General features: G+C 32.2%; 1 protein-coding gene across 1 annotated transcript; it reads left to right on the top strand.

Annotated features, from left to right (window-relative positions):
• The first annotated feature begins 12,013 nt into the window (after window positions 1–12,013).
• Window positions 12,014–15,327, top strand: LOC133804151 (calcium-dependent protein kinase 29-like). Its single transcript, XM_062242315.1, has 8 exons — window positions 12,014–12,685; window positions 13,523–13,666; window positions 13,801–13,953; window positions 14,150–14,265; window positions 14,430–14,597; window positions 14,681–14,808; window positions 14,896–14,995; window positions 15,092–15,327. Exons 1-8 carry the CDS (start codon window positions 12,070–12,072, stop codon window positions 15,143–15,145), a joined length of 1,479 nt encoding a protein of 492 aa, XP_062098299.1. The 5' UTR covers window positions 12,014–12,069; the 3' UTR covers window positions 15,146–15,327.
• The last annotated feature ends 373 nt before the right edge of the window (window positions 15,328–15,700 follow it).

Genomic DNA, 15,700 nt, shown 5'->3' with positions numbered 1-15,700 from the left:
AGAGCAAAAGGTGAATAATGGCTGGGTACTAGGTCCTATTTATAGAGTTTGAGAATGAAAGTATCTTGTTTTTACTTGAATAAAAATAATGGCTTTTTAGGTGAAAATCATTTGAATAATCGTTCAGCAGAGGCTGAAGACTCGTTCAAAAGATGCTGGACTGTTGAAGGAGTTTGAATGGATGAAAGGAAAAGAATTCAAAAGTGTTTGAAAACATGCTGGTGGAGGCGATATATCGCCCCCTGTAGGCGATATATCGCCTGGGCCAGTATGCCCGAGGCGACCGTGCATCGTTTCGTGTTTTCCGTATCTACGTGCTGCGATATATCGCCCCCTATAGCTGCGATATATCGGCACACGCTGAATATTTAAACACGAAATTAACATTTTTAGCTAAGTTTGAATGGAGTAAACAGCCTTGACTAAGCCCTCAACGTACTCAAAGCTGCTGACTGACCCTATAACATTCAAACTTTACTCCTTATTAGATTTAATCCCCAAAAATACTTAATCCTTAATCATCATTCATAACATGTGTTTAAAATCCTATTGGTTGATGTCTAAACCTTATAATATAATAAATATAATCCTTAATATCAGTCACTTTAATCAAACCTTAGGTTATACTTAATATTCTTAAACTATAGATTAAACTTAGAAAATCTATAAGTACTACTATGAGTGTCCAAATAATTCCCGGTCTGAACCAAAAATCCACAGTTACAAAGATAATACTAAACATACTATAATACTATTATCTATCTTAGCTAAGTAAAGTTCTTAGACTCTACACCGACTCCATTACAATTTGGGTTCTCATGTTATACACACGATAAGCCCTACTGTTAGTGGGGTATCCAATAAAAACACCTTCATCACTCTTAGCATCAAATTTACCAAGATTTTCTCTGTCTCTCAAAATGTAACAAACACATCCAAAAACATGAAAGTAAGCCACACTTGGTTTCCTACCTTTCCAAATTTCATAAGATGTTTTAGATGTACCTGGACGGAGAAAAACACGATTTATGATATAGCAAGCAGTGTTAATTGCTTCTGCCCATAACCGTTTGGTAAATTTTTTGCTATTTAGCATCACTCTAGCCATTTCTTGAAGAGTGCAGTTTTTCCTTTCTACAACTCCATTCTGTTGAGGAGTTTTGGGAGCTGAAAACTCATGAGAGATACCTGCAGACTTACAAAAATCATCATAGACAGAATTCTCAAATTCTTTACCATGATCACTTCTTATACGAACAATTTTTCCAATGTTGCAATCTTTTTCAACTTTTAATTTCAAGCAAAGAGTTTTAAATGCATCAAAAGTGTCAGATTTTTCTTTCAAGAAATACACCCAAGTATATCTAGAAAAATCATCCACACAAACAAAAATATACATTTTCCCATTTAAACTCTCAATTTGAATTGGACCCATAAGATCCATGTGAAGCAATTCTAAAACTTTCGAAGTGCTTATGTCAGAAACACTTTTATGTGTAATTTTTAATTGCTTACCAAGTTGACAACTCTTGCACTTACCATCAAATTCTTTACCTAGCTTAGGTAAACCACGAACAATCCCTGCATGTGACAATTTTTTCAAAGTTTTGAAATTTATGTGACCAAGTTTAGCATGCCACACATCAGTGTTATTACTCACAACAGATTGACACATAATAGATGGCAGAAGAGTGTAGCAATTGTCATTAGATCTAAAACCTTCAAGAACATTCTCACCATTCTTGTTTAAAACAAAACAATTCTCTTTATCAAAGTTAACAGTATAACCTTGATCACAAATTTGACTTATGCTTAGAAGATTAACTTTAAGTCCTTCCACAAGTAACACTCTTTTGATTCTAGGCAACCCTTCAAAGTTAAGAGTACCCATTCCAAGAACATTACCCTCAATTTCATTGCCAAAAGTAACAGATCCACAATGCAGAGGTTTTATGTCTGTAAGAATAGACTTGTCACCTGTCATATGTCTTGAACAACCACTGTCAAAATACCAAAAGTATGAAGAAGCAGATCTATCATATTCACTAGTAAAACCAGCAAAACAATTATTCTTTTTTATCCATATTTTCTTTGATTGAACATTTTCCTTTTTTACTCTTTTGAAATCATCAAAATAATGGAATTTTTCAAAATATTCATTTTTGGCCAAATTCATAAGAGTAAAACACTTAGGATGAATATAACCCTTCCTACCACAAAAATGACAAATTGGAATGAATTTTTCCAATTTTCCATTGGATTTTCCTGCTGACTGTGTCCATTCTATTGGAACAATCCGAGATCTGGATGCAATAGATTTCAGTGAAGATGACACAGGAACATCAGACGATAACATCCCAGATGAGATAAAGACAGTTTTCTTTGATTTTTAAGAACTTGAAGCACCAAGTCCCACATGACTTCTTTGACCCGCATTCTGTATTTTCTCAAAAACAGTAGAACCGGGGTTAAGCATTCTAACATTTTTCTCAAGAGTATCCAAATCTTTAGACAACTTATTAATTTAAACATTTTCTGAAATTATTTCTTTTTCAAAATTTTCATTTAAGTCAGTAAGTTGTTTGATTTCAAAGGATAAATATTTATTTTTGCTTACCAATGACCGATTCTCATAACACACTTTCACCCATGAACCATACATCTTTTTGTAAGATTCACTCAAAGACTCATCATTTAATTCAGATTCATCACTATCAATATTTTCTTCATCTTTTGAAACATTATTTAAGCAAACAATTTTCTCATTTTCAGATTTAGAAACAGGCAAAATAAAAGTGAGAGCGACATTACCTTCCTCATCTTCACTACTTTCAGAGTCATTATCACTCCAAGTAGCAATCATATCTTTTTTGTTCTTTTTCAAGGTGTTTGCACATTCAGACTGGATGTGACCAAATCCCTCACATTCCCTGCACTGAATACCCTTTTTATTAGTTTGAAAAGGTTTAAGAGAAGAAGGATTACCTTTTGTCATCTTGCCATTGAATTTCTTATTTCCTATCTTATTCATATATTTTAGAAAATTCTTTGCAAGCATTGCCAATTCATTATCACCATCTTCATCATCTGACACTTCTTTTTCAGTGCTCTTGAAAGCTATGGTTTTCTCTTTCTCTTTGGAAGTACTTGACTTGTCTTTTTGACAAATCTTTTGATTTAACTCAAAGGTACGAAGTGACCCCATCAATTCATCTACCTTCATAGTACTGAAGTTTTTTGCCCATAGCAGTGAGCTTAACATTGAACCTGTCAGGAAGAACTCGAACGATTTTTCTAACAAGAACAGAATCATCAAGTTTCTCACCAAGTGCAAAATACTCATTAGAAATATCAGATAATCTCTCATAAAATTCAGATAGTGTTTCAGAATTAGACATCCTAAGGTCATCAAACCTAGTTTGTAACATGATAAATCTAGACCTTTTAACATCTGCAGTTCCTTCAAACTGAGTTTGAAGAATTGTCCAAGCATCTTTAGCCGAGACACATGTGGAAACAAGTTTTATAAAACTTTCTCCAACACCATTAAATATGGCGTGAAGAGCTTTATTATCATAACTAGGTAATTTTTCTTCTTCTGTATCCCAAATAAGTTCAGATTTTACAATTGTGCTTCCATCTTCACCTTTTTCGGTAGGAGGTGACCATCCAGACAAAATTGCTCTCCATGCTTTCTCATCTTGAGCTTTTATGAAAGCTCTCATCCTAACTTTCCAATATGGACAGTTTGAGTCATTAAACAATGGAGGTTGAGACACCGAACTACCTTCTGCAAAGAAAGACATTTCACACAAAACAAATCAAACAGAAAATAACCACAAGATCTCACTAAGAGTTTAGTGAACCGCTTTGATACCAATTGAAATTCTGTTTTTTATGATTACCAACTTAATTATTCAAATTAAATAATTAATTGCTGAACTGTTACAGAAATATTTAAACGGACACAGAGACTGTTTGAACAGAAACCAGATATGTTTAAACAGTTTATCACCAGAAGATAAAAACGAACATAAGGTAAAGAACACACGAAATTATACGTGGTATCATCAATCTTTGTAGATTTCTACTAGTCCACGGGGCCACGCCCAGAGAATGAAATTTATTAGAAGAATATCTAAACGATTACAAAACCAAATTGACTTATACAAATAAAGTGTAGAGTCCAAGAACTTTACTTATCTAGTTAGAAAGTAGTATTATAGTATTTATAGTATTATCTTTGTAACTGTGGATTTTTGGTCCAGACCGGGAATTATTTGGACACTCATAGTAGTACTTGTAGATTTTCTAAGTTTAACCTATAGTTTAAGAATATTAATGTTAACCTAAGGTTTGATATATGACTGATATTAAGGATTATATTTATTATACTATAAGGTTTAGATAAGGACCAATAGGATTTTAAGCACATGTTATGTATGGATGATTAAGGATTAAGTATTTTGAGGATTAAATTTAATAAGGGTAAAAGTTTGAATGCTATAAGGTCAGTCAGCAGCTTTGAATACGTTGAGGGCTTAGTCAAGGCTGTTTACTCCATTCAAACTTAGCTAAAAATGTATAATTTCGTGTTTAATTAATCAGCGTGTGCCGATATATCGCAGCTATAGGGGGCGATATATCGCAGCACGTAGATACGGAAAACACGAGACGATGCACGACAGCCTCGGGCATACTGGCCCAGGCGATATATTGCCTACAGGGGGCAATATATCGCCTCCTTCAGCATATTTTGAAACATTTTGAATTTGTTTTCCATTCAGCCATTCAACCTCTTGATAAGTCCAGCACCTTTTTGAACGAGTCTTCAGCCTCTGCTGAACGATTATTCAAATTATTTTCACCTAAAAAGCTATTATTTTTATTCAAGTAAAATTAAGATCCTTTCATTCCTAAACTCTATAAATAGGACCTAGTACCCAGCCATTATTCATCTTTTGCTCTAAGTTCAGAGGCTGCAAGTGCTAAGTGAGTGTGAGAGTGTAAACACCTGGGTTGGGGAATCATAAGCTTGATCATCATAAGCTTATCAAACACTTTGGGAAGTAAGGTTTTATAGTATTTCGGTTTGAGGTGTAGATTGGTCTTACAAGTCTTCAAGGTAACCCAAAACTCTAGTTCAATTCTGTACTTTTCTTTCAAGTTCTCATAGTCTTCTACTCAGTCTTCTAACCTTATTCTTATTTTGGTTAGGAAATCTAAGAACTTGCACATAAGTTTTTGGTAAGTATGTCTCTCCAAGGTTTAGTCCTTCCATTCCTTTCATTTCTCTTTTTCTTCTATAGACTCACCTTTTCTTAATGGTTATTAAGAGTGTTCCAAAAGTCCCAACGCTGTCCTCTTATCCCGGTAACTTTGGTAAGGAAAATAGGATAGAAATGCATATGTTATATGTCTTATATGTTATCTTATGTTTCTTATGTTATGATATGTATGTTGTAGGCTTGGGCATATGACCCATATGACTAACAAGACCCCAAATAGATTATGGGTATATGACCTACTTAGCTAGTAGGACCCCACTAATCTCATGGGCATATGACTTGTTTAGTCTATGGGACCCCAAGTAATAATGGTCATTATAGTATGTGTATGTAATAAGTGATATGTTATGTCTTTATGTTTATTATGAAATTTATGTACATGATGTATGTGTTAGATTTTCCTTGCTGGGCATTAGGCTCATTCCTTTTTGTTTTATGTGCAGGAAAATAGCTATTAGTGGCGGTAAGGTTCGTGGATGCTTGGGGAATGTGTATCGGCGGTGAATGGATTCAAGGAGTCGAGAGTTCGATTTTCGAGGATGTAGTCTTGTTTTATGGTCTTTATATGTATTTTCCGCACTTTTATGTAATTCCTTTTTATTATTTTAAATTATGTTTTGTTTTTAAGACAATGGGATCCCATATCCTTCTTGATTTTTTTGTAAGTAACTCTTATTTTACAAGTTTCCAATAAAGTTATGATATTTTCGCAAATGTAAGTTTTATTAAGGATTTGTATGTATAGTTTCGTTAATGGTCCAAAAGTCTAGAGTAGTGGGTCATTACATAAAGACTCCCTCTTGAATTTGTCGCAACTGTTGTAATCTAAACTCCTAATCAAATTTCTGAAATGCTAAGATCTTGAACTCCCTTCAAATCATAACACTTGCACTTTTCCTCCCGAAAAGTGACTCATGAACAAGACTTCTCCCGAAACTTGATGAACAATGTCCAAGTGTGTTCAACCTGCACAATTAACACAAAGAAAACAATACAGAAGTACACTGTAATAAACCACTAAGAACTTGTTGGACTCAAGTTCTTCACATAATAAAAAGTCTCTCTAAAACTTGAAAATATTTGGAAAATAATACACCAAGAGAGATGATCAAAAACCAACGACCTAAGGATGATTATATACTTTTTAGAATCTCTTTAGGTCGTGGAAAACAAATCAGAAACCAATCAACCAATAAATGGAAAATCTTCCTAAACAGGAAAGTCAGAATCTGTTCAAACAGACTGGCAATCCGTTCAAACAGATTCATTGAACCTGGACAGTTTTTAAACCCAATTTCCTTAAATAAATAAGGAAACAAAATATATATTATCTCTGCAAGCTGTACACGGTTTTTGGACAAACAAATCAGATCAAGAAATAAAACTAAATACCAATAATTTCCATATAAACAAATTTCAAGAAAAGATATTCTTTTATAGGAAATTATATATTTATTTTATTAACATATATAGAATAATCTGGTTAGAGAAAACACATCACAACAAAACAGGAAACTACCCAGTTCGAAAATATCATACAATATATTTCAAAAATGCATTCCATAATTAATTTTGTCAATTGTATCAAATATGCCAATAAAAGATTTTACAACTTCAATAACAATTTTGTTCCTATAGAACCATATACACCCAAGAATTGTGAGTATTTGTTGTAGCGCCTCATCTGGTAAAGTATCTTAAATAGATTGAAAAAATTCATAGATGCACATGTGTTGGAATTTAGAGATCTTGATGTAGAGAGCAGTGACATTACATAAATGTTGGAGACCTGAACAACCCCACAAGGGATGGAAGCTGGTTTCGGGGACTTTATTAAAAATTTGGCAAGCATCATTAACATCCATGCCACGAGATTGCAAGTTATGCATTGTAGGCAGCCAATTTTGGGAAACTTTCCAAACAAGTAACTTTATCTTTGGAGGAAGGGTGAGGGTCCATAATCTTTTCCACCATTTTGAAGGTCCCTGAGAAGACTCCGCTTGACCCAAACCTCTATTCTTAGTAGTAAGCCTAACTGTGTAGTTGCCAGATTTATCATGATGCTAAACTAGGAAATCTTATCTGTTAGCCATAGATAACAGTATGGAGTGAATAGCATATGCTTCATCTTCTAATAAAATTCTCATAGATTAATGAGGAATTCCATTGTCCTAATGGGAGCAACGGTGAATCCACATTCACATTGAGGGGAAGAATGCGAGGAGATGTTAACAAGAATCCATCTCCTTTGGGAATCCATTTGTCCCTATAAATTGAAATATTGCTTCCACGTTCAACTTGCCATCTAAGACCACTATGAAGAAGATCTCTGCCCCATAGTATGATTTTCAAAATGTATGAAGCTTGGCTTGGTATTTGGGCTTGTAAAAAGGACTTAGAATGATGATAGAGTAGCCCTTTCATTACTCGCCCCACGAGGGAGTCAGGATAGGATAGAAGGTGCCACGCTTTTTTAGCTAACAAGGCTTGGTTGAATAGGAATAGGTCACAGAAACCTAAACCACCCTTATGTTTATGCCAACATAATTTCTCCCATTGACACCAATGTAATTTCCTTTCTTATCATCCCCTCCCCACCAAAATCTGGCACAAAGCTTGTGAATTTCCAAAATCAGAGATGAAGGAAGCCGAAAGAGATTCATTGAGTATGTAGGAATGGACTATATCACTGCCTTAATCAGAACTTCCTTACTCCTGCAGAGAACAACTTAGCTTTCCAACTGAACAATTTTTTTTCCAAATGCGATCCTTGATTGATTGGAAAAGTGATTTTTTATTTGGCTTCAGCGAAACAAGGGAGGCATAAATATTTTTCATGAGTAACAACAAGATTGACTCCCAAGGTATTGGCCATAATAGTTTTATCCTCATCTGGAATCTCTGAACTAAAACAAACAATAGATTTTGACACTACTACAAAAAAATTCATTTGCTCAGTTTCTAACGGCCACAATTGAGTTTTTGCGTCAATTTTAAATGTGACGCGGAATCCTATGATGCAAACCAGGCTGACATTTGCGTCAGTGGAGAACTGTCACAAATCTGGCATGTCACAAATCTGGCATTTGTGGCAGTTCCCCACTGACACAAAATTGCAAGAAAAACTCAACTTCATTCCTATATTTCACGGATAATCTATCCGCTGGCATCCAATCTCTATCCATTGTCAAACTTCACACAAAAAAAACCAAACAAAACATCAAACATTAACAATTAGATTCATGGATTACCTAATTGACAAGTAAATAAAAGAAACAAATGTCCAAAAAAAATTGGGCAGCATTTCCCTATTTCTATCACATTTCTCAAATTTAAAACGTGCGTGTATACAACACATGATATACACAAAAATATTCAACAAATCAATCAAACATGCATAATTCTCATATTACTAAATCTAAAAAAAAATTGGGAAGCATTTCTCATATTTCTATCACATTTCCCAAATTTAAATGAATCTATATTCATCATATAAACACAACACACCAATTAATCAATCAAGCATGCATAATTCCAGCCTTATATCACCGCAACACACAGTCCCAGAACCTATCTCCACTATTTTATAATTCATACATTCCACTAAGCTCAATATCTTAATTATATATTAAGGTTAAAAATATTACCTTCAATATAAAATCCTCCAAAGCTTGATCTCACCAACAAAGTCGTTAACAAAAAACATATTCAAATATACCAATAAACAACAAAAAAGAAAAAGAAAAGGATAACAAAATATAAATAAAAATATACTAAAGTTATATTCTTATTAAATAAACAATAAAGTGGAACTTAAAGAAAACACATAATATGTTATATATACTCATTTAAATACTTAAACCTGAAATTAAATATATTTTTTTTTTAAAAGTTAACAAAGCATAAAGAAAAATATACTATAAATATCCTAACTAAATAAATAATAAAATAAAACAAACAATTTAATATATATACATATTTAAACAATTAAACCCAAAGTTTAAAAACTTAACAAAATATAAAGAAAAATTTACAAAAAATATTCAAACTAAATAATTAATCAAGTGGAACTTATACAAATTATATACATTAATATATACTCATTTACATAATTAAACCCGAAATTAAATTTAATTTTAAAAAATTGAAAAAGTTAACAAAAAATAATTAAATTATAATAAAAAATTCTAAAATATTAAAAGACAAAGTTTAAACCTAAAACAATTACATAATTATTAATATAAAACTATCCAAAAATTAAAAAATCTTAAATATAGCCAATTTATAAAAGAAAAATTCACAAAAATTAAATTTAATTCATAAACTTTAATAAAATTGCACTTGTGGTAATTGAGTAATGTGGGATCATGAAGTGGCAAACCCCAAAATACTAAGAAAGTTAATGTGTTTCCAAACAATAATCTTCAAGAATACAAAATCTATACAAAAAATTAAATATGTATAAGGTTCATAAACATATATATATCATTATTTTCACCTTAAAATTGAAAAAAAAAGAGGAAAAAAACTCACCCATATGGTCAAAAACGGTGGAGGTGCCGCTGGGTTTCGGAGAGAAAATGTCCTCTGATTTTTTTTTCTGCAGTTTTTAGGTTATGGCAATTGGGGATGAAGACTTTCTAATATAAACTAACGGACTGTTTCCGTCAGTGGCCCACTGACGCAAACACCATTGTTTAACACCGTTAGTGTACGTACTGACGCAAATGCAAAGGCATTTGTGGCAATGCCCAACTGCCACAAATGTTAATTATCGGTCAACGGCGTCAATCAACGTGTTAATCGACACGTTTAACTGACACAAATGGCTTCTTTTTTGTAGTAGTGTGAAAAATTCACCACAGTTGGCCAATCAAAAACTTATTAAATAAGTCATAAATAAATAAATAAAATTAACATTAGAATTTTATCCTCATAGCATGAAATGAAGTCTGATCGTGTATAATGGATCTTGTCCGCGTGAAATGTAGCAAGAAATGTTTATTGTGTATTTAATTAGTTATTTATTCAATTAATTCAGAATTAATTTCTTGAAAAAGCAGGATTTGGTTGCATATTTAAAACTCAAATGTAACGACAATTATTTCATAAATAGAAAGGGAAAAGATTTTTGCATTCTTTTGTATACTAAGAACTAGAAGAGAGAGAGTTTTACTCATTTATATTTTGAACTCATTATTTATAAAAAAAAATTCAGTTAACTTTAGTTCATGATATATAGTTTTGAAGTGAAAAAGTAGTTTGGTAATACTTAAAAAATTTATTTTTTATTTAATTAATTAAAAATTTGACAATTAAATATAAAGTGTGTTTGGTAACTTTATTTTTATTTATTATTTTTTAAAATTTTAATTAAAATTTATTAAATTTTGAAAATATAATTTTTTTCATTTTCAAATTTTTTTAAATAGTTTTCAATTTTTCATTTATTTTTTTTCTTCTCTTCTTCAAATCAATACCTCATATTGTTAACACAAAAAATAAAAATAAAAGTTATCAAACACATTTATTATTTTTTGTTTTTAAAACCAAAAAATAAAAATAAAATAATATTTTTATTTTTGTGTTTAAAAAATTCAAAAACAAAATTTTTACCAAACGACCCCATAAAAGTGACTTCTAAACATAGGTTAATTCTTATAACCGATCCACGTAAAAACTTTTTATTTGGTTTTGTTTTCATGTCCTTATCGTTTGCTATATAGAAATTGTCGCTGACCTAGCAAAATAATTAAAATGCAAATGATGTCGTTTTTTCTGATAATAATTAAAGATGATGTCGTTTTAGTTATATAAAAAAATAAAACTGTCAACTCACATAAATTGTCCATACCACATCATGTGATTCTAAACCTTTGTAATGCGGTGTAAGTTGTATTTTTCCCAAATATAATTTTGTAACTATGGTTGAAACGGCATTTGCACTCCATCTTTATAAATATATTATTCTTTATATATATATTATAATTCTCGTAAGTATTTTAATTTTAAGTTCTATCGGTGAGACTTTTAGTAATTTTGATCCATGAACAGTTTTCGGCACGATTTTTTTTTATGACCATATATATTGTTACTATTTAGAACATCCTGCAAATTTTCAGAAAATTTCGAATAGTTTTAAGTACCAAAAATAAATTCATATATTTTGTTTTCCACACACATAAAAAAAATTAGTCACGCGTGCAACAATATGTTTAAACTTAGTTTTCGATACTGTAAATTATTTGAAATTTTCTGAAAATTTGCAGGATGCTCTAAATAGCTACAATATACACAATCATAAAAAAAAATCGCACCAAAAACTATTCACAAATCAAGAATACTGAGAGTCCACCAATAGAGCTTAAAGGGAAGCCTTATATGAGATTGTACTATATATATATATATATATAAATTTTAGTTATTTTTTTTTGTAATTTTAAGTAGGACACAAATTACGTACACCTAAACACTACACACTTATCCGAAGCTTTGATATTCTATATTGTAACTTACGTGACATAAAACCACGACCCAGGCCAACTCTTTCTTCGTTTGTAGAAGCTTCACAGATAAAAAAGAGAGAAGGAATGATGCTCAAACCATCTAATAGGAAAAAACCAACACCAAGTAAAGTATTCTTTCTGCACCAGTTACATTCATATGTGTGTATATATATATATATATATAAATCTCCGTAGATCGAGCTCAAAAGCCACCTGAAACACACTGATACTCTTTCTTTCTTTCTTTCTTTCTCTTCCTTTTTTTCCGAGACCAAATGGGTAATTGTTTATCTCGATGGTTTAAACGTATAGTTAGTTGCTTCTACCGACGTTCTATAACCAATGGTAATACTAATAACCCACCACCTTCTTCTCCTCAAAGAGGAACCATTTTAGAAAGACCTTATGATGACATAAATTCAACTTACAAGCTCAAAAAGGAGCTTGGAAGGGGTCAGTTTGGGGTCACCTATCTTTGCAAGGAGAAGGCCACTGGGAGAAAGTACGCCTGTAAGTCTATTCCCAGGGGAAAACTTATCAAAGAGAAGGAGATTCAGGATGTTAGAAGGGAAGTCAACATTTTGCTGCATCTTAATGGTCAACCCAATATCGTTGAATTTAAAGGAGTTTATGAGGATAAGGATAATCTGCATTTGGTTATGGAGTTGTGCTCCGGAGGAGAGCTTTTCGATCGGATGATAGCCAAAGGTAGCTATTCTGAGCGTGAAGCAGCCAAAATTTTCAAGCAAATTGTGAATGTCGTTCATGTTTGTCATTTCATGGGAGTGATGCATAGGGACTTGAAGCCTGAGAATTTCTTACTTGCCAGCAAAGATGAGAACGCACCTATTAAGGCCACTGATTTTGGACTCTCTGTCTTTATCGAACAAGGTTAGACTCGTTTTTTTTTTTTTTTTTTTGGTTGCTTCAATTCTCTCAGTTCATGTTTGTTTGAAATTCTTGGTTTGACAACATTAGCATCAGAAACGAACAACAATGTTTTTTATCGAACAAAATTCTTAAACTGATTTTGTTTTGTTTGAATTAATTTTAGTTTCGAGACAGTATTAGTCTATTAAATAATGGTAGGTAAAGCTATAATCAGTTTGTGCTCATATACTTTTGTTACCACTTTGGATTATACGGGAATGCATAATATACCAATTGGAGTTTGTAGGGACTATATTTTATGTGAATTAGCAGCTAGTTAGATCTTGACTAAACATATAACTAGTAAAGTCATTGATGTGCATCTGACTACGAGTCAAAGACTCAAGAGCACCAAGTCAACAAGAAAAATGACTAGTCATTTAACCAAAACTCAATGATTGTTAATAAAAGAAGAAAAAAAGGAGCAAAAATCTACAATTTGGCCCATCACTTCAAGACTGGTGGAGCATTAGAAGGATCATCAAATACCACTTATATGATCTTACTTACACTATGTTTATGTATGCATATTTATACTGAGTGAGAAACAGGGAATTAATCGAGGCATTACTTTTGTATAACATAAAGTAAAATTAACATTAAACCAATGTGATTAGAAACATTTTGTATCATCATATCTAGTCATTACTCATTCATAAAAAAATGTTGCAGTAATAGGCATAATATCAATGAGTAGTTTACAAGAAAAACAGGGTTCGAAAGCACCAAGTTATTATGCTTGCTCCGACTCATTTTCATTATCTGTTCTGAAATATTTATTGAAACAACACTTGCCAGGAAAAGTGTACTCGGATGTTGTTGGAAGTGCCTTTTACTTGGCCCCAGAAGTGTTGCAACAGAGTTATGGAAAGGAGATAGATGTGTGGAGTGCTGGAGTCATTTTATACATTCTTCTAAGTGGGTTTCCTCCATTCGGTGGAGGTAGCTTCCTTTTTTTCTCTCTTTTTTTTTTATTTTTATATAAAAACAAGATGATAAGTAGCTTAAAATATCATTAGTTTTTTTTTTGTTGGAATATCATAAGGTGGTGATATTTGTACAATCATTTCTGTCAGAGACGGAGACAGCAATTTGTGATTCAATTTTAGAAGGCAATCTTGACTTGAAAAGCTGGCCATGGCCTGCCATATCTGCTTCAGCAAAGGATCTTATAGCAAAAATGTTGGAGAGGGATCCTAAAAAAAGAATTACAGCTGCTGAAGCAATTGGTAAGTGTATAGTTTCTGTTACAAACATTATACATCAATTAACTTCTTTTTTCTGTTAGATTAGCCTTTGTTCCTATCAGTTCTTGTAATTAAGTATCATAGTCAATTCATATCAAGATCATCCATGTTAATTTGTTTTAGAAAACCTGTTTAATGTATATCTAGTTGACTGTAAATTATGTATTATGTTAACCAGAACATTCATGGCTGACGGAAGATGGTGAAGCATCTGATAAACCCATTGACAGTGCTGTTCTAGTTAGGATGAAGCAGTTCAGGGCAATGAACAAGATGAAGAAACTTGCTCTCAAGGCACCTTCTGATCATTATGCTTTGTTCATTTTATTAACTAATTAATCTCTCTAACTTGCAATATAGAAAAGATATATTCCATACCACCAGATTGCTCACCAGATTGTTTGGTCCAACATGAAGTTGAGAGACTCTAAATTAAAATTCATGAAAACTGTTGTTAGGTAATAGCTGAGAACCTTTCAGAAGAAGAAATCCATGGCTTGAAACAAATGTTCAACAACATGGACACAGATCAAAGTGGCACAATCACACTAGAAGAACTGAAAACTGGGCTATCCAGGCTGGGATCTAAACTTTCTGAAGCCGAAATACAGCAGCTGATGGAAGCTGTGAGTACTATAAAATCAACCCAGCAACATACTCCACATTGTCGTTTTTGGTCTTGAAATTAAAGCAATTGTCCTTTTACCAGGCTGATGTTGATAGAAATGGGACTGTGGATTATGAAGAATTCATTACTGCTACCATGCATCGCCATAGACTTGAGAGAGATGGAAACTTGTACAAGGCTTTCCAATTCTTCGACAAGGATGGCAATGGGTTAGTGTGGTTTAAAGTTTGACACCAGACAGACAGGTAAAGCAGTATCATTTTTTCAACTGCAATTTATATTGTCTTTCTTACCAGGTATGTCACAAGAGAGGAACTAAGACAAGCTATGACTCAATATGATATGGGTGACGAAGCTACAATAGATGAAATCCTTGATGATGTTGATACTAACAAAGTAATTTTCTTTTTCCTCCAATGGTTTTGGTTCAGCACTCTCTAATAATAATGACGATGATGATAATAATTGTGATTTTGTGCTCTTTTTATGTAGGACGGAAAGATCACGTTTGAGGAGTTTGTTGCTATGATGAAAAGAGGAACATAGATTAGAGAAACAAAGTTAAATTAACGAAGAAGATGAATAAGTGACCTGCACCATGCTTTTTTTTTTTTTCTTTTGTTGCCCAGTTTGGGTGTTGTGTATTAAGGTGCCGTTGTAGATTTGCTATTGCTTCCTAATAAGTTTCTCTTCACAAAATAAAAGGTTATAAAAATATTATTTCATTATTGGGTTTGGTTGTCAGTAATGAAAATAGAGGAATGAGAATAGTAATAAGAATTAAAAAAATATAATAATACATGATATCAAGGATAATATTATGATTAACATATCCATAATTGTCCTTTTAATTAGCAATTTCTTTTATTAAATTGTCATAATCGTTCCATTCAAAAAAAAAAATGTCATAATCGTTTCTAGCACAATTTATTTCAGTTGCATTAAATTCACAACATTTACATTATATAGAATTAAGGTGGTCATATTATCATATATGATAGGAAGATTTGACATTTGAATATCTTTCATCCTATACTCTCATTCATACAACTTAGGGACATTATATAATAACGTATTTTAGAAATGGAATGTATTTACTCT

The sequence above is a fragment of the Humulus lupulus genome, chromosome X, assembly GCF_963169125.1.
Source record: "Humulus lupulus chromosome X, drHumLupu1.1, whole genome shotgun sequence".
Taxonomy (NCBI): Eukaryota; Viridiplantae; Streptophyta; class Magnoliopsida; order Rosales; family Cannabaceae; genus Humulus; species Humulus lupulus.
This window is presented reverse-complemented; position numbering and strand designations above follow the sequence as displayed.